Raw genomic sequence first — 26,428 nt, 5'->3', positions numbered from 1 at the left:
ACAGCAACTTGGTTTCGCGAAAGCTGTAAGATCATTTTGTAAATGGCAAAAATGATACTGCTGATCTCGAACTGATTTTTAAGTTAAGTCGTCAGGCTGAAAGAGATATGTGGCTTGACAATAGTTTTTCATCCCCTCAGGAAATGAAAATATCAAAAGACAGAAAGATACGTAGAGCACATGGCTACAGTACTTGTGGTAAATTGTGATGGGCAGCCCTGTCATTGAATATGTGCTGAAAGTTGGCACTTATCTCAAGAACGAAGCCATTGTTGGCAGTGCAAATGAACGCTGCATTTGGTGATGGCACCATGGAGAGAAAATGAACAATCGGGAGTGGGGGTTTATATAATGCACTCACACAAACATTCACACACTTGAGCAGTGTACTTAGAGTATTTTATTTTATTATTGTTTTATTTTTATAGCATTTGAAAGAACGGTTCCAGGTTTCCAGGCCATCATACATTTCTCATAATATTAGTGTATAGTATTTGGAAAAAGTTCAAGCAGAAAACAAGACCGTTCATACTGTAGTTATTATGGGCTTAATTGTTTAGCATTTTCTTGATGCAAGTTGCAACTTAACCAATAGATGGAGTCCTTGCATCATCCCGATCGAACAAAATCAGCCACCAAGTCATCATGGCAGCATTTCAGTGTTGGTTAATGCTACATTTTGTCAACTAAGCCTATTTGTTTATTATTTGCACTGTATTGTATTCTCATACGGCACCACTTCCCAACCTACCTGCTACATAAGGCAAACGGAAGTCATGAGACTTCCAATGTGTTTCAACATCCAGTTTTATCTTCCAATGATAGCTTGGAAGAGAAATATCAGGTATCATCTCATTCATTCCTGATCTTGTGGATGTTTCCTAATTGCTTTTTAGGGCGGATCATGTGATTGTAAAAAATACTTGCACCAGTTTGTTATTGACGTCAGCCAATTTCAAGAAGTACAGATAATGCGATATCACGACTTATTCAACAAGAAGGAAGGATATTGAGGAGCAGAAATGAAACATAAGGTTGTGACCTTTTGACTTGGAGAGAGTGACAGACTAAGAAGCAGAACAACATGAGTGTATGGTCACCATAGTCGTATTGGAAGAAATCCTAAATTCACATTAAACTCTGGATTGTCCGAACAACCATACGATTGTTTATCAGATGTAACACAATGTGACCCGGCGTGACGACTCTCCAAGAACCGGGGCGCCAAAGCTGAGTCGCGCACACGCCCTCTTAAAAATGTCCCTTTTTCCATTCGTCACATGATCAATTCATTGATTTTCATCACATAGTCAACTATAGAAATCTTTACTGGTTCAGTCCCTAGGAGCTAAAAACTTTTTGTGGGTCCTTTTTTCTCCATCGCCATCATTCCTGCTCACTGGAAGCCTTGGCCTCCATCTGCAGACACTCAAAGCAGACACAGCACAGCAGCCCACATCAAGGCCACACCATTGGAACGTGTGTGTGTGTGTCTGTGTGTGTGTGCAAGTGTGGTGCAGTCATTACAGTGGGGCCGCACGGGGTGTCATTGGCCCACTGCGATACAGGCTCACATTATTTTTGTCTCTGGGTGGTATATGGAAGATAAACGTCGCTGGGTGGTTTTAACGAATGGACTTTGATTCTGCCTGAGAGGCCGAGCACATTTGCAAACACCTTCACGGGCACGTTATCGGAAAGTCTTCACTGAAAAGCGAAAGCGGACCTTTGAGGTTGTCGATGAGCGGTTTCTGATTACCACTTAAAAAGTTTTTTGCTTTCGCATACCCAAACGTTACTTGAAATGGAGGGAGAGATTTAACAGAAGTAGCAAGGCCGCAAAGAGAAGGGGCGGAGATGTTTGCATGGTATGTGAGTGATTTGATTGGATGGCAAAGTTCCATTCACACGCTAAGATTTCGAACAGAAGGAAACTGGGAATGCTGGATGTACATGTTGTGCACTGCGTGGGTGTGTGCACATACATGCCCTGCACTCAAGTTTGCACCGGAATGACTCTTTGTTGACCGCCGCACCGTTGAACCTTTGTATCTCTCTCAGACGAGGCGGCTCCTTTGTTCTCATGAACCGAAACAGGAACAGAACTTCATTCATAATAATCTCGAATTTTAGAAGTACATACGTATGTCAATATGCAGTGAATGGGAAACAAAAGCAGACGTTACTGAGTTTCACTTCTTTGGAGAATATAACACACACGCACACAGCTGTAGTGTGTTTGTGTGCATGTGACACCGCGTCTGGTGGAAAGAGCCTAACCCTTTTAACGCATTCCATTATCAAGCGCCCACGCACTCACCATGTGACCCGCAGTCAATGACAGGAAGTGAGCCAATGTCAAATCCTGCTGTCTGTAAGCCAGATCCTCTTCTTGTCAATGTAACGCTAAGGCTATGCTTCAATCATACGAATGACTGTGTATTCATTCATAGTCACACGTGAGTCGTAACGGCGGTTGGCAGCGATAAAACCCATTCGTGTTGTTGACGTTTGCTCATTTTGCCCGCGAGGTTCTGTGAAGAAAGTGCAAAAACAAATGCGCTCACTTACAGCAGGTGTAACACTCAATCTGTGCGAAATGTGGAGCAAATGAGGAAACAGCCAAGCCTCTAAATACGAAATTTGTCAACTCCAGACACGAAGGGTGTCCAATGTCTTCGTTAACATTCACCGCGGGCATCGAAATGAAAGTGAACATTTATTCCCTCTTTCATTTCCCCCGCGGAGTGAGAAAGGCAAAATGCCTTTCATCCAACACACACATCTCGGAAAAATGTTTACCTCGGTGCAAATGCCACAAACTCCACTGGTGTCTGAGGGCATGTGTTTGTGTGGCTGCTTGCACGTGCATGCATAAAGAGTTGAACGGACACAGCCACCTCTATGTTCGGCTCCTGCAATAAACTGGCTGCTAAGACACACTGCCTGCCATCAGAGGCTGAAAATCACTACTCCCTTGGCTCAGGTCTGTGCTTGTCCTTTATGCTTCACACTATCGTAAAACACGGGATAAGGGAAAACAACGCTGTACTTGCCACCAGTAAGAGTTTGGAAAAGCGGGCCTTAATCTCACGTGAACACCTTCGAGTAAAACAGCCTGAATGCGAGACACGCACTAAAAACACGCGTCAAGGAATCGCATCGGCCATTTTCCACTCGTGGAGAACTGCAAAGGTTCTCGTCATTCGACTTAGGGGGCTCGTGAAGGAAAAGCGTGCAGCATGTCCAGTGTTCTTCCAAAGCCTGACATCACATCTGGAGGTCTGCCCACATGGATCTTAGTGGTTCCCACAGCACGTTGTTCAGATAAGAGATACCATAGTTCCCGTAAGAAAATAGGAGATGAGCGGATAAGCATATCTGACTGCAATATAAGACAGAGGCATTCCTTGTTTTGAATGCACAGGCGGACGAGATGTGTGAAATATAGAAAACAAACAATGTTGACCCACTCAGAGAACTCGAATCCTCAGTCAAATATTTGGTCCAGTTTGTTTCCATCATTCAGCACCTGCACACATCTTTTTATTTTGACATAATCACGTTCATCACCTACTAAACTAGCAATCTTTTCTATCATCGACTCGTTGCTTCGTTGTTTAGCAGCATCTGCAGGTGACTGAACAAGCACACAGTGAGGAAGGAGCAGCTGTCACTTAAACACATGAATAGAGTTCAGTGGCCCAGAGGCATCCAAGTGGATCAGGCAGTGGAAGGACAGCTGGACCCGAGGGGACAATAGCACTCTCAGTTAATCATTAATACTCTTAATGAACAGCAGCGAAGCCCTGAAGGTTCTTTTGCCAGTCCCTCCAGAATATTCCGCCTGGAACAGCCTCAGCTTATTAAACGGACTCCTTATATAACGGATGACACGAGCGCCGCGCAATTAATTCCTTTTTCACGCTTAACAATAGCCCAAACGCACATTTAACATCTGGTCTTTGTGTTCCACTGGAGAGGATGTAATTATCATTTATTCCTGGGGTCAAACAGTTCACATTGTTGACTTAGACAGGACCCTGGTTTTGTTTAAATAATTAAAGACCGCAACTTGAGGCACACATGCATACGTATGGCCACACGGCACTTCAGTGGACATCTGGACTTTCTCCGCAATTCCAATATACGTTCAGACAGAAGCGTAATTATAGTGGCTTTGCTCTAAATAGGAAAATCACATTTAAAAATAAGCCATCAATAAGCAAGTAAGAGTTTGTATATTTTTGTTATGACAACAATGAGTGGCCAGTGAGTGTTGCGAGACATTTCTAACACGGTTACCAAGTGGTTAGACTTGAAGGATTTGGGGTTGCGACATGGGTTACCATGGTGATGCAGCCTGCTAAAAAGTAAAACACTGCCCCCCTTCAAACGCTCCAAATAATTTGTACTCATTCAGCTATGGACGAGAGTAAATTTGAGATTTCTTTCAACTACCTCGCCGCAATTATTTAAGATTGAACCTGAAACCTGACCAACCAGATCAATATCGGATAATTAGTTCATGCCATATTCCACGCCCTTTGATTATCTCATTCAACGAGGGCAGCCGGTTTAGTAGAAGGAAGCAGTCTTGCGGTACATCGCCTGTCTTGTTTAATTCTTCCGTGTCGAACTTTGTGGACATGTACAGTTCTTTATATGTGTGTGGCCTTAGTGACCACATGGATTTGTGTCTGTCTACATGCACTTGTGTGTCCAGCTTTGGCCCTCCCCATCTCTGGAGGCGGCAGGTGTTCCTGTGTCCCTCGCAAAAGAGCAGGTTTTTATGTCGCCTCCTCAAGCTAGTGGCTTGGTTGTCATAGCGATGGCCCAACAGAAAGAGGCTTGTGTCTGGGGGCCTGTGTCGGGGACAAGGACAAGGGAAGAAGAGAGACGGGGCTTTACGTACGCAGCGCGCCACACACTCGGGACAAGAGCCTGGCTTGACGAGAAAGCGGAAGAGGGGGAATCAAGTGAGAGGAACGTAAAAAGCGAGGATGCTCGGCTGCCATCTTGTCCTGTCGGAATAAAATGAGCCTACTGAACGCTTTGTATTGGTTGTTGGAACAATTGTTGGAATCAAATATCACACAACCTTCAGACGTGACAGCTGTGGGCTTCGAGGCCTCGAGGCTTTTCGCTCTACCTGTGGCAGCGACACCCCCGCTCCCCAAACCCGCGCCTATCGTGCGGTAGACGGGCCCACAACCGAGCTCATCTGTTGTCTGTATGCATGTGCGCGCATGCGTATTTGTGTGCGCGTGTGTGTAAGGAGATCTGGGAGCGACTGCGAGTCACCTGCCCCTTGTTGGCTTCACTGGTCCCCCATGGGAGGCTTGTAATTCTCTCTTGGCTGAGCTGATGAGCAGCTGCCACACGCACACTCCAAAAAAAAAAAAAACATGCAGGGATACAATCAAACACATAGAGACGCAAATATAACGTGTTTGCGCTGTGATTTAGCTGGCTTTTGTCCACTTGCTCTTGGAAATTCGTTCAAGTGACAGCTGTAGCACATTTTAATGCAAGTACGATGACTTTTTATGACCTTTGCTAAGTGCAAAAGTGAGAGGGACTGCTTTGGGTTGGTTCATGTGTTGTTTGCAAAAGCTTAGCCATTAGGCACTGTGATGTCATTTTCACTTGACGGCGGGTGGAACGAGGCAAAATGGCCGCCCCCCTCCATCTTATTTGTATAAATAAACTTGACTTATCGTAAATGTGCCTCCTTTAGGATGATGAAGTAGGGGATATTTTGATCGGAATGTTTTTGTATGTATATGTAATCATTTTTTTTGGACATCGCAGCAATGCAGCATGCATCAAATGATACCTAATATGATGCTGACTTGGTGAAAATGTGCACGCAGCACATTTTTTCAAATTACAATTTATATCAAATCTAAAGGCGTGGCTCTGTCAAGCAGCATTCCTCTACGCGAGGGACGCCAGTGGCAGATTCTCACAGCACGGAGCTTATTTGCCAGACGAGGCCTTGCAGCGACTTGCACCGTGATTCATAAGTGTTCATGGGAGCGTTTTCAATTTTTGACAGATTTTGACTGACCAGACACACTTTCGCCTTCACTAGAATGACTTTTCCCTTCTTTAAGATCGCAACCTCTGTCAAGCCTTGTTATGTGGATTTATGTACACTTGGAGCACATTTTGGAGTAGCTTTGAGTTTGTGGTTTGGTTTGTTCTGTCCACTAAAAACAAGACAGACACATCATCCACAATATATTTGCCAATTCCAAAGGTTTGACATGTTCAAAAATGAATGATGGAGATAAAACAGAGAGTGTGCTCCCAAATGACTGTCTTGTCCCTCCTTCTTCTCCAAAAAGTGATTCCTTTTCACTAGATAAACACAGACTGTGGAAAGTTGATACAAAATATATGACTTTGTCAAACACTGACATCGTAGATGATGTGGGAAATGATATCCAACACTCACTTTCAGAATGTGTTTGCATAAACGTTTTAAGGTCTCTTTGCCACACACAGCGAATATAATTGGTTTGTTTTGCAGCCCAAGAAAAGAGGCGATCATGCTAATATATTCAAGCCGGGGGATGGCTCTCAAAATGGATTTCACACAAACAATGGTGACAAAAACAGTAAATTTCCACAGATACAGTCATATTGTTTGCTTCTGTCTTTTCCAGTAATAACTCCTCATAAGAAATCAATCCAGCAACTTGCCTGAATCTTGATGAACACTTCGGCCCACGAGATTGCTTTATTATGATGTTGGTCATTATAGAGGAGTGCAGATCATATTTTTTAAGGTGGTACTTGGTGTACAAAGTTTGAGAAACACAGGCATAAAAGTCTGCGTTTACACTGGCTCGCCCTTGGTTTTAAAAAAAAAAGTTTGGAGCGTTTTTTCACTTTTACGTGTGCTCTACTTCTGCTTGGACCACGGTGTGTGTGTGTTTTTTGACACAACTTTCCTACTGTTGCATAACGTACTGTATACTAGTCCAAATGACCACCGGAGCAGAGGAGTCCCCCCTGTCAGAGATCAAGCCCCCGGGCCTTGAACCTGACCCTTTTGGGACCATCCAGGTTGAGCACTGCACATTGCACCCTGGCTGAAGCATTGTAGCAGCGGGAGCTCCTCAATGGCTGCAAGGGGAGATAGATAGTGTGGCCGTCCATCCAATAAACCTCCACTCGCCCCTCCCCGACCCCTGTGGCGCTCCCGAGTTTGACACGGGAGACAAAACCCACCGGCGTGGAGTACTATGAATGGTAAAGCACTGAGGAGGCCGAGGGGAGAGCAAAGAGGAGGTGGTGTGCCTTTGTAGTCGGGGAGGAATGCGGAAATGTCCCCGCTCCGTGTCAAACCTCTCTGAAGGGGGTCAGGCCACATTCAGCCGGCGTGGGAAAGCCAGGCGGAGACGGAGCTCACACGGCCGAGCGGGGCTGCTGGTGCATGGGCTTGTTTGGGGGATATATGCAAGGGGTAAAAAAAAAGGGGCGAGAGAGGGAGAGAAAGGGAGAAATCTAAAGAGGAGCGTGGCTTTGCAGGGCTTGTATCACGCGTTTGCCTTTGTCCTGCACCCCCCCCCCCCCCCCACACACACACACACACTCATTTGCGAGCAGTGTGTGTACGTGTGTCTGTGTATAGCTTTCGAACAACCTCCGCCTCCACCCCTTGCACCCTCCTCCTCCTCCCCCGTTCGAGTGTCCCTGCCTGGGCTGGTGCAGTTTGAGGGATGGGGGGTTAGAGCATGCACCGTCCAACAACTACCTGTGTGGCCCCCCGCATGGAGGACAGTGGACAAGGATGCGTTTGAGCACCCCTTTTTTTTTTTTTTTTTTTGCTCGGAGACCCGGGTACCTCCTCACTTTATCGGACATGCCGACGTTGCGACATACTGTTGACAACATAACACGAGGTAAACACTAAAAGTTGTGTTGCATGTGATACCAAAAGTGTGTGTACCTTTTGCACTGGTGTTTAGTTATATTTAGCAAGCAAAAATCTGCATTTTAAACACACGATTGAATTTATTTGAATTTTAATCTATTAAAATGTGTTAAAAATAGCCGTTGCAGTTATTGAGAAAGGGAATGTTATTAAAACCTCGCAAATGCTATTCTTGAGGTAATAACACGAAGATTGATGTGTTAAACGCGAGTTTTGTTGTGTTTTAAAGGGACTTGAAGGAATTGAAGTTTAGACAATGCAGCCAGGAGACAGCCACGTGCTCGCAACGTTTGCGTGACCTCGGTGACAAAGTCTCAGCTCATAATAAAGTTCGCTAAAAATGGACGTATGAGAAGCAGCTAAATACCGAACTCCAAACCACTAAGCGTGTAAGGACTGAACTTTATTTTCGCTCGTTCTCGTTAAATTATTTTCAATTTCCTTAAACACAAGACAGTCCATAACTTGCAACATTTGCATTTGCGGCGAGTCTTTGAACGCACCAGAAGTTGTGTTTATCGTAGAGCGAGCATAAAAACGCTGACGGGTTAAGTAATGTTTTTTCTTGTGTTTTAACTTTGTTTTAAGAGGAGGAGGACATGTTAAGCGTAACAGGAGGAGGAGGAGGAGGAGTGCAAGTTGGGAGGCAACGAGGCTGCTTTAGCGATTGTCGGAATAAAACGTGATGACAGTTCTGTAATTGCTACCTGGGGCACATTTTGACCACTTCTGACAAAGATGGGGTCTACCTCCATCCGTGTCTCTCTGTCATCTAGGCATTGCACGTGCAAAAGATTTCCTGTGAATATGGCTTGGTGAGAAACTCTGGCTCGTCAGCCTCGCTGGGAATCCCCGCACGATTTTCAACAAGAGACGAGGAGGGGGGGAAATAAGCAAAAATGGACAAAGAAACGATTGGTACGCAGTATGAGCCCGTGGCCGAGATCGGAGAAGGCGCCTATGGAAAAGTATACAAAGCCAGAGATCTGAAGAACGGGGGACGATTTGTTGCCCTAAAACGAGTTCGTGTCCAGACGGAGGAAGAGGGGATGCCTCTCTCGACCATCCGGGAGGTGGCGGTACTGAGGCAGCTTGAAGCTTTTGAGCATCCGAATGTTGTCAGGTAAGTGTGGGTGAGAGAAAAGGTGTGCATGGTCTAACCACTCACGTTAAGAAGAAAGAACCTGCTCTAATATGTGCAGGTCTCCATGCCTGTGTTCAGAATCCTTCAGTCATTCCCAACTCCCTCATCACTATACAGCAAAATATGAGATGCAAGCAATTCATGGGGCGATGAAGTCACGTCACTTCATAACAAGCAGCAGTTTGGCACATAGTCAACAGTAAACTGACAAACATCAAATTTCATGTTGCATATTTCAAACTACTTTGTCTAATACTAACAATGCAAATACAAACAATGCTAAATGACATTTGTGTTGTGATGCCGTAAACAGTTATTTAAGCAGCTGCGATTGGGACACAAACTCTGAAGTAGCACATTTAGAAACAAAGCAAAACACTAAGTCAAAGTTGACCAGGATATGAATCTCTTTTGGCTTCACTATGTGTTTCAAATTTCCATTTCTATTTGACCCATGCCTCGCCTCTGGTAGGTTTTGATTAATTCCATTGTCAACTGCGTACTTACTCCATTTTGTTTCACATTTGTTTCAAACAATGACCCATGCCAGTATTATGCGTCGGGGAATTCCTCAACGGACGTGACAGAAGCATGGCTTTCACAGTCTTGCTCCTAACAATAATGAATAATGAGAAAGGATGACTCGGTCCTAACACAATCAAAATAGGGATTATTTTTAACCTGACTATAAGCATGCCTAATTTTAAAACTCGGGTCATTTCGGTTTAGTGGCTAAATCTGCCAGCACGTTCGATTCTCTTCTGCAATCGTTGAAAGCTTTTTGAATCGGTGCACGGACCCACCGGTTGAGCCAAGCGATACAAGCAGGCAGCTCAAAGCAGGAAGGGTGCATTGTGGACCTCTTGTGAGACTCCCGGCAACCCCTGGATGTTGGTAATGAGCTCCATTATTCATTCCATATGTTCAGTGTCTGCTGAGAGCCCCCATTGTAGGCCGCCAATCGAGCTGTGAGGGGCGTTTAACCTCAACGCTTCGAGAGGAGGGCGTCATTTATTCTTTGACATCACACGCAGGACAAATAGCTTGAACGAAGCATCTCTCGTTCACAGCACGTTTCCAACCCTGCTCTTGCAAGAGCGTCGACATGGACACGTGGAAAAGAAAAAAAAAAAAGAGATTTTGTCTTTTTTCACATGCAAGTCATTTAAATAACCTATAAAGATGAGTGTAATTGATTAAATATGACACTAAAGCCCTCATACTTCTATTTTCCTTAACTCCATTTGACATGAAGGGATTTCAAGTTTTGACATAAATGGATAAAGACAGATTGTCATGTCTGCAAAGTAATATTTAATCATTCACTTGCAGCGAGCTAATATTTGACATTGATTTCAAAAGACGATACCGGAGATGCTTTATGAGGTCATGCCATGGCAATAACCAATGAGTGTCAACACAGTTCACGGCCGCTAGGTTTCCATTACGGTTGGCTTTGCCTCCAGCGCTACGGCCATGGAAGATGAAGGAAGCCCTTGCGGCAGATCCCTTTAACATGCCAAACAGCATCAGGAGTTGTCATAGCGCTGGCCAAGGAATGCTGCTTGTGTTCCTCGGCTCTTTGATGAGGACACACTGCATAGTTTTTGTTTTAGCTTTTCACCAAAGCCTGCTCTGGCAGGTTGCTGACATAATCTGGATTCTTGGCCTCAGCTTTTCACCAAGTCTGGCACAACCATAAATACTGATGTTTAGGATTTGGTAGCCTATCAAAGCGTTCTCCCCCAAATATTTTAACGTGACACCCAAATGAAGTGTTGTTAGCACACTATGCCCGACAGGCACATAGTTGGAGACGGAACAGGAAGGCGTTAGCAAAGCAATTCTGTGGTGTTTTGAGCTGTCAGGCTCTTTCCTATGTTGCAGTAAGTTCCACTTCTGGTTCCCACTTTTTGTCGTTGCCATCATTGTGGCGACCTCCCAAAAACAACAACAAAAAAAGCTAAATCCATTTGTGGAGTTGTCTCAAGATTTATTGATGTCATGTGATGTCAAATGTAATGGATTGAACTTTGCTAGCTCTAAGTCCTTTTTGTTTGCTGCGCGCTATCAGTTGTATTGATCTCTCCTTTTTCTCCTCTTCCAGGCTTTTTGATGTGTGTACAGTGTCTCGGACTAACCGCGAAACCAAACTCACCCTGGTCTTTGAGCATGTGGATCAAGACCTGACTACCTACCTAGAGAAAGCCCCTGACCCCGGCGTGCCGCCAGAAACTATCAAGGTAATGACTTGCGACTATTAATCAATGACTACTGAGTTTTTCCTCAAAGGTATTGTGTGACCCGATCAACCATGAAGACAAATTCACATCTGAGTTATTACTTCTGTTTCTATTTTAGATAAAGAAGATACTGGCTGGGTGTTTTACATTTAACAGTGAAATTGTATGTGGCCGTTTTGAGCCTAAGGAAGTCCCTTTATTGGTTACTTTAGCGCGCTTGATCAAATCCTCTGAGTGTTCACTTACAATTTGCCCAAAGGTCGGAACTGGACGCGCCATTAACCCTTCCGCTGTGACTGGCTCTTTTTATTTTAATCTTTCCCACAAACCTCTTTTTTTTAGAACTCTTAATCGTATTTCACCCCTAGGTCCCGTGATTTAACATATACAATACCGGGGAATTATTGCTCCATTTTTGGGCCTCCGAGTTTAAGTGTCACTTTTGAAATGGAGACCTTGTGGAAGCGAGAGTATCTGTAGTTTTTTTTTTCCACCCCGGGGGCCAAAGTTTACGTAGCGAACGTTCTTTCGAGCTGCAATATTGATGATAACTGTGTAAGCATAGACGAAATAGGTGGATCTGACCTCGGGGGTTTAGCAAACGACCTGCAATTTCTTCCGTGGATTACTTTATCACACACTGCATACCTTTTTTTCCAGTTTTTATTTTTCATTGCAATTTTTTTAAATGAATATTTTTCTGAAAAGTCCACGGTTCTTATCCATTTTTCCTAGAGCATATTGTACAGCTATGCTGTTCATTCCATCATCAGATCCATGGAAGTTGAGCCACCTGTTGAGTTGCTTCGGGGCTCGTCTTCACCCCCGCTTTGCTTTCTCTTAACATCCATGCAGCTGGAGTCATTGGAAGACAAAAGGACAATGATGCATTGACAATATGACACTGGCTCCATCCCTTGTTATTTCTAGGACACTGGACAGTTTCCTTGTCCCCTAAAATGCCCCAGAATGAGCTCGGAGTCACATTTGGTACACCTTTGTCAATTTACATTGACAGTAATCTCCTAGATGTTAGCAACTGTCAGATATAGTGGACGAAACCAGTTACCCCACTCCTTGCCAGCCTGTCCACCTCTGCCCCCGCCCCACCCACTCGGCCTCAAGACCCACCACATGCTCATTGATGAAAGAGGCCCTCCTCCAGGAATTAAATGAGCTGGAAGGACATCAAGCGGCCAAGCTCGCCCAGGCTCGGTGCGCCTCGGCCGGGCCAGCGCTTGGGGTGTCACCCGCCCTTCTCGGCTGCCGTCATCCAGGCTACCACAGCTCTATTCTCTGAGCCTATAAAGGGGGAGGTTAATGAAGCATGGGGAGGGAATTACACTAACGCTAACCGGCAGATGTCCCATATTGTGCCTCGCTACAATAAACAATATGGCTGTCTTTGGTGCATTTGCATTAGAAAAGGAAGCATACCCAGAAAGCCATGTTGTGGCTGCATCTTGCAGAGGGCTTACCACTTTTTTTTTTCCCGGTACCCCTGCTTTTGGGAGGAGGGGCAGGGGGGGTCAAACCTGTTGCCTTTTTGTGTGCTATTGTCTCTTCCAAGCCAAGTTGACCCGAGGACTTTTCTGATGCCCATTGATTTGAGTTTAAAGTTCAAATATATAAGAGTTTCAATTTCATTTTGCAACTGAGTATATTGTACTGGCCAGGCTGTCAACCACGATCGCTGTATTGTTTGACATGACTCAGTTGTAGTGGAAATTGATACATCAGAGCGGAAGGTGCTGAGGCCAGGGAGGCCATCAATGTTTGTGTTTGTCCAAGAGTCACACTTCTGAGGTAATTAGTGTTTACTAGCAAATCCTGCTGAAAGGAAGCACGGCAAAATGGTTATTTAAAGCAGAGAGGAACTGACTGGGGGGCTGCTATTGTGTCAGCACTCACACATGCACACACACACACACATACACGCATAAAATAACCAACTGCCTCCCTCTGTTCTATGACCCTGTCAGTCTGCTGCCCTCCTCACTAGGTCATGGCTGGATGGAGATGTAGAAAGGAAGGTCTGTTTATGCATCCTGCCTGCCCTGGTCAGGACCCCCCTCCAACACCCCCCTACCACACACATACACAACACTTAACATTGTTCACATACACGCAGAAACTTCGACCCCCGACAAGCTGCGGTGCACACAAATGAGACTGTCGTGTAGTGTGTTTACGGGGGCCAGGGGACGCGGCGTTTGCGAGTACGCAAACGCGCACGCTCCCGGCCCCTCGTGCCCACCGTACGCGGTGGGGTGTCTCATCCTCTGCGCCGCGCAGCAGCCAGCCCCGCGCCGCTTGCTAATGTTTTCTGCTTGAGTGTGCAGGCCTCTTTGACTCACTCACCAGCTGGTCAGCTAGTGAATAGAGCTGTGGGCTCAGCTCCATGTCACTTGTGAGGTCTTGGCTGGGGACTTTTTGGGGAGGGTGGGAGGCTGGTGTGCTAAGGGGCATGTGTGTATTTACAGGAGAGAGAGTATGTATGTAAAGGCTGGGATAAGGCACACCGAGCTCCCAGTGTTTTTCTTTTGTGGCTTTCATACGCACACAGTATACATCCAGCCCTTCCGCTTCTGAATTTGGATATGTCAGCTGGTCTTTTATTGGAACACAATAAGCGACCCAAAAGCCAAGCTCTGCCCCTTTCGCTTTGAGCTTTATTGGAGAGCCAAAAGGCAGCCCTTTCTTATCAGTCGTTCGTTTACTCGTTTACAGGTGCAAAGACCTGTTTTGGGAGCATTTCAGTTGAAACGGAACAAGTCCAAGCTGGTTCGACATAGTTGCGTTCTCCCCCGCGCTAGTTTACTTTAGCTCAAGCGTTATTGATGCAGCGCCTATGGCCATCCCTGAGGTCAGCCTGTGGTCATAAAATGAGAGGGAACGCCAATTAACTCCGGCCGAGCAGCTGCTATGAAACAGAGCTCCGTGCTTGTATAGAGCGGGGCCTCCCTCTATCATTTGTGTGTGTGTCAGTTATCAAACATCTGCCACAGTCGACAAGAAAAGACACAGGCCTCCTCCGTTAACTCTTCTACTACCAAAACTGTGTCTGCTACGTCAGGGATGCTCATGACCTTTGACCCAATGTGATGCTGCAGCTATTGTTGCTACGTAAACACGATCTAATATTTATTGATTTATTGTTTTCTTCTAGGATATGATGTATCAGCTCCTCCAGGGGCTGGATTTCCTGCATTCGCACCGCGTGGTTCACCGTGACCTAAAACCACAGAATATCCTGGTCACCAGCGGAGGACAGATTAAACTAGCCGACTTTGGTCTCGCCCGCATCTACAGCTTCCAGATGGCGCTCACTTCTGTGGTGAGTCACGACTCATAAAGTCCGACCTTACAGTTACTCACCTTGCGAGATAGCACCGGATGAAACTATTTGGGCTTCCAAGTCAAACAAATCTTTGCTTGTCTTCTCCCTTTTTTTTTTTTTTTTTAATTGAGCAATAATACATAGAAAAAGAGTGGGCAGTTCGGCCGCAACGGGTCACACGATCGAGTTTCTCAGTGTAAAGTGAGAGCCGAGGGCCCCTGTGGCCCTTCCCGGGAATTCCACAGTGGCAATAGTGGACAGGGATGGAACAGATGAGGAGACACAGGGGCCCCTCCCTTTCCCGCTGTCGGCACTTTGATGTGCCACTGTTGAGCTTGTGGGCTCTGATGACCAGATAAAATGGAGACTGAAGGACTCTTTGGAAATCATTGAATTAGGGAGAGATGAGACGTTCAAGATTTGCACAGGCAGCAAATGTCGCTCAGTCATTTTATTGTGGTCATTTTTTTCGGCAACCTTTGGTGCGTACCGCATTATACAGCATCTGAAATGTCAGAATCAGAAATGACTTTCAAATTTACATAATGGTTTCCACAATGTTCCATACACTGGGCGTTTTGTTCTCGTCATTGCCGAAACACTCGTATGATTGGCAAGGGGACGATTTATGAGGTTGCATTCTAATAAGGAAATTCACCTTGAGGTATCAGTGACACATATTGCCACCCCTGAGTCATTTGTGTGCACAAAGGCATTTAAGTTCTGAGCTACTTTGCGCACCCACGCACGGACGCGCACACTCATTTCGTTCCTTGTATACATTTAGCCACTGTGAGCTTCTTTTGGTTAAAAGACGAGCGCATTGCATGTACAAAAAGTGCCGCAGCAGTTAAGAGGATCTTCCTTCCGCCTTGCCCAACACAGAGCAGCAGTTAGTTATTTAGTCACCAAATGCCACCGTTATTGGCAGACAGAAAAGAAAGTAAAGAACTGCTGTTGCTTAAGGGAACAAGGCACTTCTCTCTCAATGATTCATTTTGCACTTTTAAAATGACATTATCTGGCGTGATCATTTGCATCACGCTGTTAAGAGGGTCCGCCCCCCCCCCCCCCCCCCCAGCTCCTCTTTTAGTCTCAGTCTTACCAACTGATACTTACTCTGTGCTCTTTATCACGAGAAAAGTGATAACATCTTCACGCTCATCAACCTTTTTCAAACTTGTTCTAATATTGGTTGAATCGGTGTGGAAGCGAGGCACTGAGGGATTTGTGTCCTCTGCTTGAAATGACAAAGATGGCTTCTCAGTCTGGATTCTCGTGATCTGTGAGCGGTAGTTGTAAATCTATACTAAAACAGAAAAGCTATGCTAAGACCTCCGAGGGGGTCATCGGTGCCGCTCTGCTCCGCTCGTAACAAAAATGTTGACCTTGTGGTAGATTGGATCGAGCACTCGGTGCTCGACCTGTGTTGGTCTGTCTGTATTGGAAGTCGGTGGACGTTATGACTGAGCACACAGTAAAGATCGGCTCGTACTGCATCCTTGCCCTCCGTGTGTTATTGTTGAAACGACCAATAAGCAACCCACGGTTAGTGACAACACTACAACAGTGTATCAGAGCGGTAAAGCCACAACAGACCTGAGAGTCGACCTGCACGGTTGCATGTGACTGACCATCACCAAGTTTTGAATATTTTGGCCCTCCCTCAGAGAGAGACCACCCAACAGGGTGGTACAGAGGCCTCCATTAGGCCTCCTCTGGTAGTCCCTGGGGGGCAGTTGCTTTGTTAATGGCATTTTAATGACCCGGTCTGGCTACGGCTTCAATGACCCACCATGAGTGACAGGCAGATGGGCAAATCTGATGGGTTAATCTGACATGCCACAGAGGAAAGAGGCGGGCCTTTGTTTTAAATCCAACATGTCCCATTGAGATTTGTTTCATCTCCATCACAATGCAGCTTTTCCTTGATTAACCGAAAAGGAGCTTAAATCCAACCAAATGTAACCACAGAATTTAACCACAAGCTTTTGTTTGGTTTCCTTTGTAGCATATGAACACAATATCAAAGTTCTTTTAGTGTCCCCTGAGAATAGACTGGCAGACACCTCTCTAGCTCCTTGTGAAAGCAGGATCGTTTTATTCCCTCATTCGAGGTATTTTCCCGATTAAGGCGTCCCTCTGCAATTACAAAAATACAGACATCAATTTCCTTTTATGGATCGATCGGTTTAGTTTGAATGGCATTTCTGCCTATTTGTAAACGGAAACAATGGAGACCAGGAAGGCGGTGGTGGTGGGGGGGGGGGGGTTCAATGCAGGAGAGCACGTGTAGCACACTCTGGGACTGTTTAGACAGTTCCTCAAACAGCTCCACATGGGAAAAAAAGGAAAAGCCTGTATGCTTTGACTGCGGCCAAGAGCGAAGGAACTGTCCACAACTTGAGCTAGCACATTTAGTTTGCTATTTTCACAGACAGATGTGTTCAAATGCGGGCAATGGCTTTGCTTCCACTCTTTGTATTTATATTCGCCCTCCTGTGCGCTGTGGTTCTTCGAATGCAACATCTCACTAGCATGGCGGCTTTATCCCGGGCCAAACTGTATTAATTGTCACCGGTCTTTGGCGTCGCTCCAGGTGGTGGGGATTCGAAACAGCGGGAGTCGTGCCATGTGGCACACACAAAAGTGCAACGGGATATGGAAGCTGTGTCCGTAGCAGGAAGAAGGGGGGGGGGGGGAGAAAAAATGACGGCATATATGTGGAATTTTCCAGCTAATGGATTGCGGATGTGGTAGCCACAGGGAGAGAGAGCCACTGGACTGTGCTGTCTTTGTTTCACTTGCTGAGGGCCTCATGCTGCATTCCTGTATGCTGTGCATACTTTGGCAACACTCCTTTTACTGTTACAGTTTGTCTGCTGGCTCTTGCACTTTTCCCTGCAGCCAGATATCAATATCTCCTTTAATCTCCCTTTATGTCCTTTCTAGGCCCAGGTGCGGTGCCATTGTGTGACTATAAATTGCAGAGGGAAAGTAGTGAGCGAGTCTTAAAATATTGTCGTGCCAGGTGCGGTGCCATTGTTGTGACTATAAATTGCAGAGGGAAAGTAGTCAGCCAGTTATAAAATATTGTCGCAGGCCGAACGGGACTCTCGGGCCGAGAACCCTGCAGACTATGTTTTTCCTCGTAATTATTTTCTATATCCTCTGCTCTTCCCATATGTGGTGTGCCTACACACCCTGAACCTTTTATCCCCTTTCCTCTGAGATTCACTTTGGGAGACTTTAATTTGTGCTGAATTGCTCTCTGGAATGTAATCACATTCTGACCTAAGACTGATAATGTGTACAAGCTGAGAAACGTCTGAACATTGGCTGCACTTTTTCTGCATGAAATGAATGAATATTGTCAAGCTTTTAACCACCTGCCCGCTCTATTTTCACGAGTTCGATACATAAACCAACGGCTCATGTCGGTGCCACACACGCTCAACTGATCTTTGCTATCAAACTATCTTGAGTATGTTTAATGTTAAACTACCCTCAGGGATGACTGATAATAAACTGCAATTAGCCTTAAAACATTCAGACACATCTTTGAGATAACTAGCATTCATTGGGAGGCCACACATAAACACTTTTGGCACCGAAACCTTTTCATCCAGGCAAACGGCAGGTACTCGGCCAGTCACGTGCAATTCACTAACAAACACCCACGTACTGGCATGCATGCACGCTATTGTCTTCTGAACGCTGGTGGCGCAGGTCCAGGCTCTGCGAGTCGCACGGAGGTCTGACCCGGGAGGTCTTGAGGTCCTCCGGGGCAGAGAGCTCAGCAGTGAGAGTGGAGGACAGCGTTAGCCGCGGTGAGGGGGAGGATGCTCTCAGCCGAAAGGAATTCTCAGAATGTTGTCCTTTAATCTGGAGTCAGACTCATACACCACACACATACTGACTAACTCTTTAGGTTTTTCTCACTCGGCTTGGTCTGACCCCCCTCTGGTGTTTGTGTTACCGTGTGGGAGAAGGGTAGGTAAATGCTCATGACAGAAAAGAGCAAACCATAGAAACAAACTTCCTTTTTCCTGTCTTCTCATTGACTTACTACCTGTATATTTATTTATTCACAGTCACTGATGAACCACAGGAAGACATGAGGCAGAAGACCAAATTACAAAGTGACTCGGACAATAAATAAAGACAGAAACCCCAGAAATGTCTTGCTGGTGTGTCATAGGAAAAGGACTCATAATAGAAGAATGATGTTATGATATTTTGTTCATAATGCAGCTCGGAAGCATAATGAGAGACCACCCGACCATAGGTTGACTGCGTCCAGCAACTTCTCGGTGTCAATCACCCCATCTTTTTTCCGGTGTGTTTTTGCACATGTGCACACGGCCACATGAGTGATATAAATGTCGGCGATATCTGCACTTGTGGCTAGGATTTTAGGTTTTCGAATGACTGAATTGCACTGCAGCGGATATACTGCAAACTTCAGGTCTGTGGTTCTTCTTAGAAGGCTCCGCGTGCGGCCGTGCACGCATGTGCTCATACTACTTTTAAGTCTGCAGGGGCTGCATACTCAATGCAACGACTTTCCGTCAAACATTTTATCCCTGCGAGTGGCAGCAATAATAAGACGAAGTGGACTAGTTGGACAACAGCAGAGTTAATGATGTTGTCATATGTATTTTTTTAAGGAAGCTTTTATCCTGTAGCATATAAAAAGGTGAAAAAAAACTTCCCAAAGTCAGGCTTTCAGAGGTTACTTGCCCAGCTTCCGCCCTCATTTCCACATAAGCAGGAAACAGGAGATGAGAGTATCTCACATCTACAAAATGCAATCTTTGACTCTAATACTAGTCTGAGTTTAAAAGTAGAAATGTGACTGATATGGTGATTGGCCTAATCAGAAGGATCCATTCGGTTAGGTATGCTCACTTGTTCCCTAAATTGCGAGTTCACCAGCCAAGCTGAAAAACCTCATCCAACACTTTTAAAGCTCAGTATTAAATAACTTAATAATGGTCATACAAGTAAAACACAAGACCTCACGGTCGTGTTACCTTGTACTCGCTCATGCTGAATGCAAGCATTGTACATGTGGGTGACTCACTTTGCCTCCCGCTACTCTCATTTTGAGTTTGATCAGTGTGCTGTGGTGCCTGGGGAGGTGGAACAAGAGCAACAGGTTGATGATAAAGTACCTGGAACCATTCCGTTAAAACAAGGGGTCACTGAGTTGTTGCCGGAGGGCTTCCCCTTGTGTCGCTGCTTTTGTGGCATGCTACGTTTGTAGGCGCTCATCACTTCCATTAGAGAAGCACAAAGGAACCTGAAAATCATGTTTGAAGTGGCTGTTGTCATTTGAATGCAATGCAGAATGCCGAATGTATATGTGACAATACAAAAAAAAAAACAAATTTATTCTGACAAATGTTCACTCTGAATGGCGTAGGTGGTGACACTTTGGTACCGAGCCCCAGAGGTGCTGCTGCAGTCGAGCTACGCTACCCCAGTGGACCTGTGGAGCGTGGGTTGCATCTTTGCTGAGATGTTCAGAAGAAGGTGAGCCTCAATGTGTTCACACTCGGATGTGGGCTTGAAGTTCATTCTGCACAGTCACACTCCTCAGTGAAGTTCGAAATGGTTTTATAGGCCAATATAGTTGCAAATGACATTTATCGGACGCATTTTCTGCGCTGTGAGAGTAGTGTCATTACAGTTGGCTTATCAAACTATTCCAGGAATGACTGGCAACTCGCTGTGGTTGCAGCACACGTGTCAAGACGCTGCTCGGTGATATACAGTGCTTGACGGTTTGCGGTCTAACTGACTTTGCAGATAAAGCCATCCCAAGCTAATAGCTTCATTTTCCCTAAAGCAGATTTCAAAAGTTTTCCTTCTTCTTCCCAGTCAGGATCACCACATTCATTTTAGCACAGTTTTAAATAGAAAGGATTATAAAATGTTTGCTAACGGTAGCGGTCTGCTTTTGTATAGATAAGAGAAGTCGTGTGCCAAAAGAAGTCGTCTTGCTGGCAATTCATACTTCCTTCCCCAACCGCCCTCAAACGGCCGCCACACATGCACTGAGCCGCAATGTGTGCACGAGATGCGGTGGAAAGGACTGTGAACAAGTATGCACAGGAAAGAGAAATCTGAATGAAGCAGCATTGAAGTTCACCAAGAAGTGCTGTTCCGTCAGCATGGGAAGACAGACGCCGAGTCGCTCCTCTTTGTCTTTTGGTCTTCCACCTGAAGTCAAAATCAACACAGTTAGAAAAGGTCACTTTTCATAACGCTCTCGACTGTCCAACTGCGCCTGAGGACTAAGCGCTCGGCGGAGAACACCGTAATGGACACGCAAGATGATGAATGGCTTTTTAAAAGGCCACCTGTTGGAGATTAATGGGCACCTGGGAGACGCTGTAAGAGTGGCTGGAGCGCAACAATGGAAGAGAAAGCTATTGTTTGCAATCTTCCCGCCCCAAATAAAAGATTTGAGCGAGTAAAAATCCAGATAGAATGAAGAAAGAGCCCCACTGATTATTTCAGAATTGGTGTTAGATAATCGGTTTGTCGTAATCAGATTTCAAAATCAAGTCTTTTTATTGTATAATTCAGCCTGAAACACATGCCCAGTGTGTGCAATGCAAATATAACTTTGAAGAGCCAAAAAACAGCCATCACCCTTGGGCAAAAGTTTCCCTTTCATCGTCAAACATACCGACGTTTAATGCCTACATTGTTGTGAAAGGAATTTGAGCAAATATCATGCAAGTCTACATTTGCATGGCTCGGATAGCGTCAGGGGTGAGTCATGGATGGAAGTGAAGGAGAAAAAGAAAGGCGCCTGCGTGTTGACATTCCTCTAATCTTAAAAGGTCGACCGTGTTGTGTTAATGGTCCGGCAGAAGCCTCACATCCATGTTGACTTTCTCACAGTCTGTCACGCCGGAGGCTTTTCGATTGATAAATCTCCACCGACACCTCATGCGTACGTGTTTGTTTTACTATTTTTAAATTGACCAAAAAATGCATCACCACATCAGACAAACGTTCTTTTTCTCGCTATTTCCCACTTAACTTGACACTCTCGTGCAACCGCACACACACACGCACGCACACACACATGCACACACACACACAAGCATTCCAGAGGTTGCTGCAGTGGAATGTGGGACGGAGAAGTATTGGCACCGAGGGAAGTATGACTCAGCTGACTCTCCCAACCCAGCATATCGCTCGCTGTGTGTGTGTGTGTATAATGGGGTGGGGGGTGGGCAGAAATACTGTACAGTATACGCTCATGCAAATCTTGCAAAGGGAAACAATCCCAATGGGAATGGCAGCACGGCGTTCGCAAATACAGACCACTCGCCTGTGTGTGTGTGCATGCCTGTGGCCCTCACGAACAAACCAGCAAACCGCAGCAGGTTTAAAAATGGACTCGCGGAATTATCAGTCTGACTTGTTTCGGCATGATGGCTTTGCTGTAGGTGAATCTTCAAAACTGTTTTGGTAGGATCTTAAATGGATTAAGAAGAGTTCAGAGGCCCGCGAGGAGGCGTGTTTTTTTTTTTTTTTTTTTATTCCCCAAAGGTGTTTAAAAGAAGCCACACAAAGTCTTATTAATTCGATTTGAATAGCTGTAATAAATTCTGTATTGATTTAATTAACACTTTGATTCTTGTACGGGTGCCAAGCCGCAGTCTACCCTGTCTAACGGCTTACCTTTCTCGAAGCATTGTTCTCACTTTTGCAAAAGCTGAACAGGAACGGGACAAGATACGTCGTGGAACAGCTCAGATAAAAGAAATCAGTTAAGATGTGCATTCTATCTCGTGTTCCATACTAAATATAGAACATGTTTACATATTTTCACAAGTACCACATTTGTTGGGCACAAAGGGTATTGTTAAAATTAAGCCTTTGACATCAACACCTCCTTCTTTCCTGCAGCAGGAAGATCTGGTTCCCATGCTTCTTTCTCTGTTCGGATAATCACATGTTTCTTTCACACGCCTCTCCCTCCTATTTTATGACTCGCGTTTCCCGAGAAAGCGAGAGCGAGCGAATGCGCACACAGGATTCTTCGGCTTTTTCCGTCCCGCGTTACTGACGGCAAAGTTGGCCTGATGCTGACTACTGGAATTTGCGCGTGTGCCAAAGCAGGCATGGACGCCCACGGGCCTTCAAAGACGCGCCAAAGCCACAGCAACCACCAGCAGTCTTACTGCCGCTCTCCTCCCTTTTTCACTTACCAATACAACTTCACAATGCTGAATGCACAAGATGGAGATGCGAGTGTGAGACTTCTTCCCTTAAGAGTCCCCCTTTCGAATTTGCCTCGGGGAAAAAAAAAGTTCCGTTTATATATATATGTATAATATAGTGTTTATTTACCATGAAAACTAGGTCAAGAATAGGTCAGAGAAACAGTTGCAGTATTGATTGTGAAAATCCCGTGCAGATCACTGTCAGAGCTAGTGAAATATGCTAGGACCCTCCAGGTGCCAGGTCAGATAATGATATCAGGTCTTGCTAGACCTGAACACTCCTCCCCTGAGCAGGAGAGATTGACACTCAAGTGTTTTTCTTTTCTTTTCTTTTGCAGACCTCTATTTCTCGGTAACTCAGATGTTGATCAGCTGGGAAAGATTTTTGAGTGAGTATTTGCATGTCAGGATGGCTATTCGACAACTCTCATCATTTGGAGTGAATGAAGAGAACACTTGTTGTCCTCCCCACAGTGTTGTCGGGGTACCTTCAGCAGAGGACTGGCCCCAGGAGGTGGCCCTACCACAGAGTGCCTTCACCCCACAGCCTGCTAAGCCAATAGAAGACTTAGTTCCTGACATAGACGAGCAAGGGCGGGCCCTCTTATTGGTATGTACAAAGTGGTCTTGTGCAATGCTACCTTGACTCGTATATGAAACCAACTTTTAACTTTGACCTAAATTCAATCCATTCTTTTACGGTCCACGATGCTTAGTGTTCATTTTGACATCTTTTTTTTTTGTCTGTCTAGCAATTCCTCGCCTTCAATCCCTCCAGGAGGATATCTGCATTTGCTGCACTTAGCCACCCTTATTTCCAAAGTGTGGACAGCCTCAGTAGAAGTGTGTATGCGGCACAGCCTCTCCCCAGCAACAAGCCCACTATTGAAGAGAGGACTGCCTGAGAGTCCTCGTTGTCCCTCACCGTGTCCGTAAGAAGTATTCACCCATCTGCTTGATTGTTCAATCAAACTGCTTTAAACTACCGTGACATGAGCTGTCAATTGAAGTACTATAAAACACAAAACGATGCAAGACAAATATCTCTTTTCCAAATGGCCTACATTCTGCTTGGATGCCAATATATTCAATGCCAATATGAGAAGGCCAGAGTGTATTTTGGAATACCTAACTTTACAAAACTTCCACGACTCCAAATTTGGTCTGTTATAGCTGCTGTTCGCCGATGAAACATTGCGATCGATTTTGGTATATCAGAACAAAGCATGAACGATCATGTGGTGGGTACAGTATACTTCAACTAAGTACTCAGAAGGAGGCAATGCTAGGAATGAGGACACCCCGCCCTGGATATGCACAAAAGCTATCCTCCTTCTGTGAACTGATGGATTGAAATTGCTGCTTTTAGGTTCTAAAATGTTGATGATTGACTACGTTATCAATGCAAAGACACTTCTACGACTGGGACTAATCAGTGAACGGACTGCAGACTCCATGCAGCGGCCACTGTGTGACCAGAGTTGAGGCCCCCTCCCTTCTAAGAGTCGTCTCGATGCCTAAAATGGATCTTTATTCCATTTTATGGACTTGTGAAGCACAAGCGGGGCCGCATTTACGAACACGTCGAGTGTGCACTGATGCTCTTGCAGACACCAAACAAATGAGTCATGACTAACTGCCACTTACTGCCGCCATCGTCGCAGGCTTTCCAAACGTTATACTGCCATCCAGCGGATGCCCCGAGCAACTGCAGACCAGTAGCAGGATTCTAATGGTCTTTGCAACTTTTTGGGTCAAGCACACTTAAAGGCATTCATCACCATCATGGGCTGATACCGGTGCTGCGGCAATGATGAAAATGAAAAGTTCTTGCCACTCCCTTGATGTTTCTGACATGGTGATTGTTAGTCATCAAGGTCTCATAACTTTTTTTTTTTTTTTTAAATATCAAAGTGACACAGTAATCGTACACGCTTGCAATAGGTGGCTTTAGTCCCACCAGCACGATTCATCAGTACATTTGGCATAGAATTACGCTACCAATATTCTGTATTTAATTGTAATTTTATTGCTAAGTCTTATATGCATGTTTTATCAAGTTGCATACTTGAGTTTTAAGATGCCAGGGCATAAAGTATTCTTACACCAACTCTATAGAGGATTGCTGAACCTGTGTGAGGATAAATTGACGATGTAAGGAATGTATAGATGGCTAGATGACTACAATGTACTGTTTATAGTGCGGCGGTAATTCTAGAAAATGTTTGATATTTGCATTGTCAGCCCATAGAAATGTCACAAAAGCGGATCAGGAAGCAAAGTGAGGGTCAGTGGAATGTTGAATGGCAAGAGTATTTTGTCGGTTGGCGGGTTCTGCGGGTGCTTGTTGAATTTCTTTCAGCTTGAAAGTGGCTGCAAATGTGTGCGCGTGATTATTTTTTTTTTAATAATGCACAGATATCTTAACCCTGACTCCCTCCCGATATTTTCTATGTATGGACCACAATGTTCTATTTTTACTTTTTGCCAGCAAGGAAAAAAGCAAGTTGTTCTCACAGAACAGTAACATACTTTAACACTGGTGTACCTTCTCTGAACTGGTCGTGCTGCTAGCACACACGTACACACACACATACACACACTCTGACACAGACACAAACACTCATTCTTTCTCAGGTTTTTGATATGGGTGTCCAAACCTTTCGCACAGTTTGCACATCCTCCGGCGACTAACTGACCACATTACAACTCTTTCAGGTTCTCTTCAAGCTGTCTAATGATCATGCCATTGATCATATTCTACTGTCAGTCCTATTTATCACGTTATGTTACTGTAGTCATGACTGTATGGATATAACTGCCTGTATAAGGATTGTTTTGACACAAAAACAACTTCTTATCGCCAATTGGTGAACATAATCCACAAAGCATTGTCATCTTGACGAAGCACTGTGCAAACATTCTGTTGGGAAATGACTCGTATCTGATGTTGTGACATGCAATGCAATGAAAGTTCAAACTATTTTAGATTCATAGAAGTTTTGGTAATGACTGCTTTAGTCTTTTAAACTTGATACAATCACTGTGTGTGTTTTATTTTCTTAGCCAGTAACGTCACATTTCAAACATGAGTAAAACTGAATTCCGCTTTTATGCTTTTAGTGGTTTTGCTGTTTTGAAACAAAAAGCTTCATCCGTCTTGTTGCTCGAATAACACGTTCCTACGTCACATTGGGATCGACCATGATGTTGTTGAATGAATTCAAGAATTGGTGTCTTATTATTGTTTACACCAGCTGAATTAAAAGAACGCTTTTTATGAAAATTGTGTTGGATTCTAAGTATACATGACACATTTTCATGTAACCCTGCAAATAAATGGGGTATGATAAATGAGGTCTGGGTGTCCATTTGTTTTTTTTTTACAAAAAGCAAAGTCAGAAGATGACAAAGCAGCATTCAAGGAAGCAAAAGCTGTGAAAAGCTACAAGCAAATGTTTGACACCTACAAAGAAGGGGGTTGGTTGCATTTGGTTGTTG

General features: G+C 44.9%; 1 protein-coding gene across 3 annotated transcripts; it reads left to right on the top strand.

Annotated features, from left to right (window-relative positions):
- The first annotated feature begins 7,630 nt into the window (after positions 1-7,630).
- On the top strand, positions 7,631-26,285 carry cdk6 (cyclin-dependent kinase 6). 3 transcript variants are annotated; one of them, XM_037264667.1, is made up of 9 exons: positions 7,631-7,916; positions 8,537-8,630; positions 8,725-9,071; positions 11,200-11,335; positions 14,505-14,672; positions 20,104-20,213; positions 23,266-23,316; positions 23,402-23,537; positions 23,680-26,285. In XM_037264667.1, exons 3-9 carry the CDS (start codon positions 8,848-8,850, stop codon positions 23,830-23,832), a joined length of 978 nt encoding a protein of 325 aa, XP_037120562.1. In that variant the 5' UTR covers positions 7,631-7,916; positions 8,537-8,630; positions 8,725-8,847; the 3' UTR covers positions 23,833-26,285. The 3 variants fall into 3 exon arrangements, with proteins under 3 accessions (XP_037120562.1, XP_037120561.1, XP_037120560.1); XM_037264666.1 differs by lacking the exon at positions 8,537-8,630 and having other exon boundaries at positions 8,687-9,071; XM_037264665.1 differs by lacking the exon at positions 8,537-8,630 and having other exon boundaries at positions 7,634-7,916.
- The last annotated feature ends 143 nt before the right edge of the window (positions 26,286-26,428 follow it).

The sequence above is a fragment of the Syngnathus acus genome, chromosome 11 (genome assembly GCF_901709675.1).
Source record: "Syngnathus acus chromosome 11, fSynAcu1.2, whole genome shotgun sequence".
In the NCBI taxonomy this organism is placed as follows: Eukaryota; Metazoa; Chordata; class Actinopteri; order Syngnathiformes; family Syngnathidae; genus Syngnathus; species Syngnathus acus.
The sequence above is the reverse complement of the archived record's forward strand: the minus strand, read 5'-3'. Positions and strand labels throughout refer to the sequence as shown.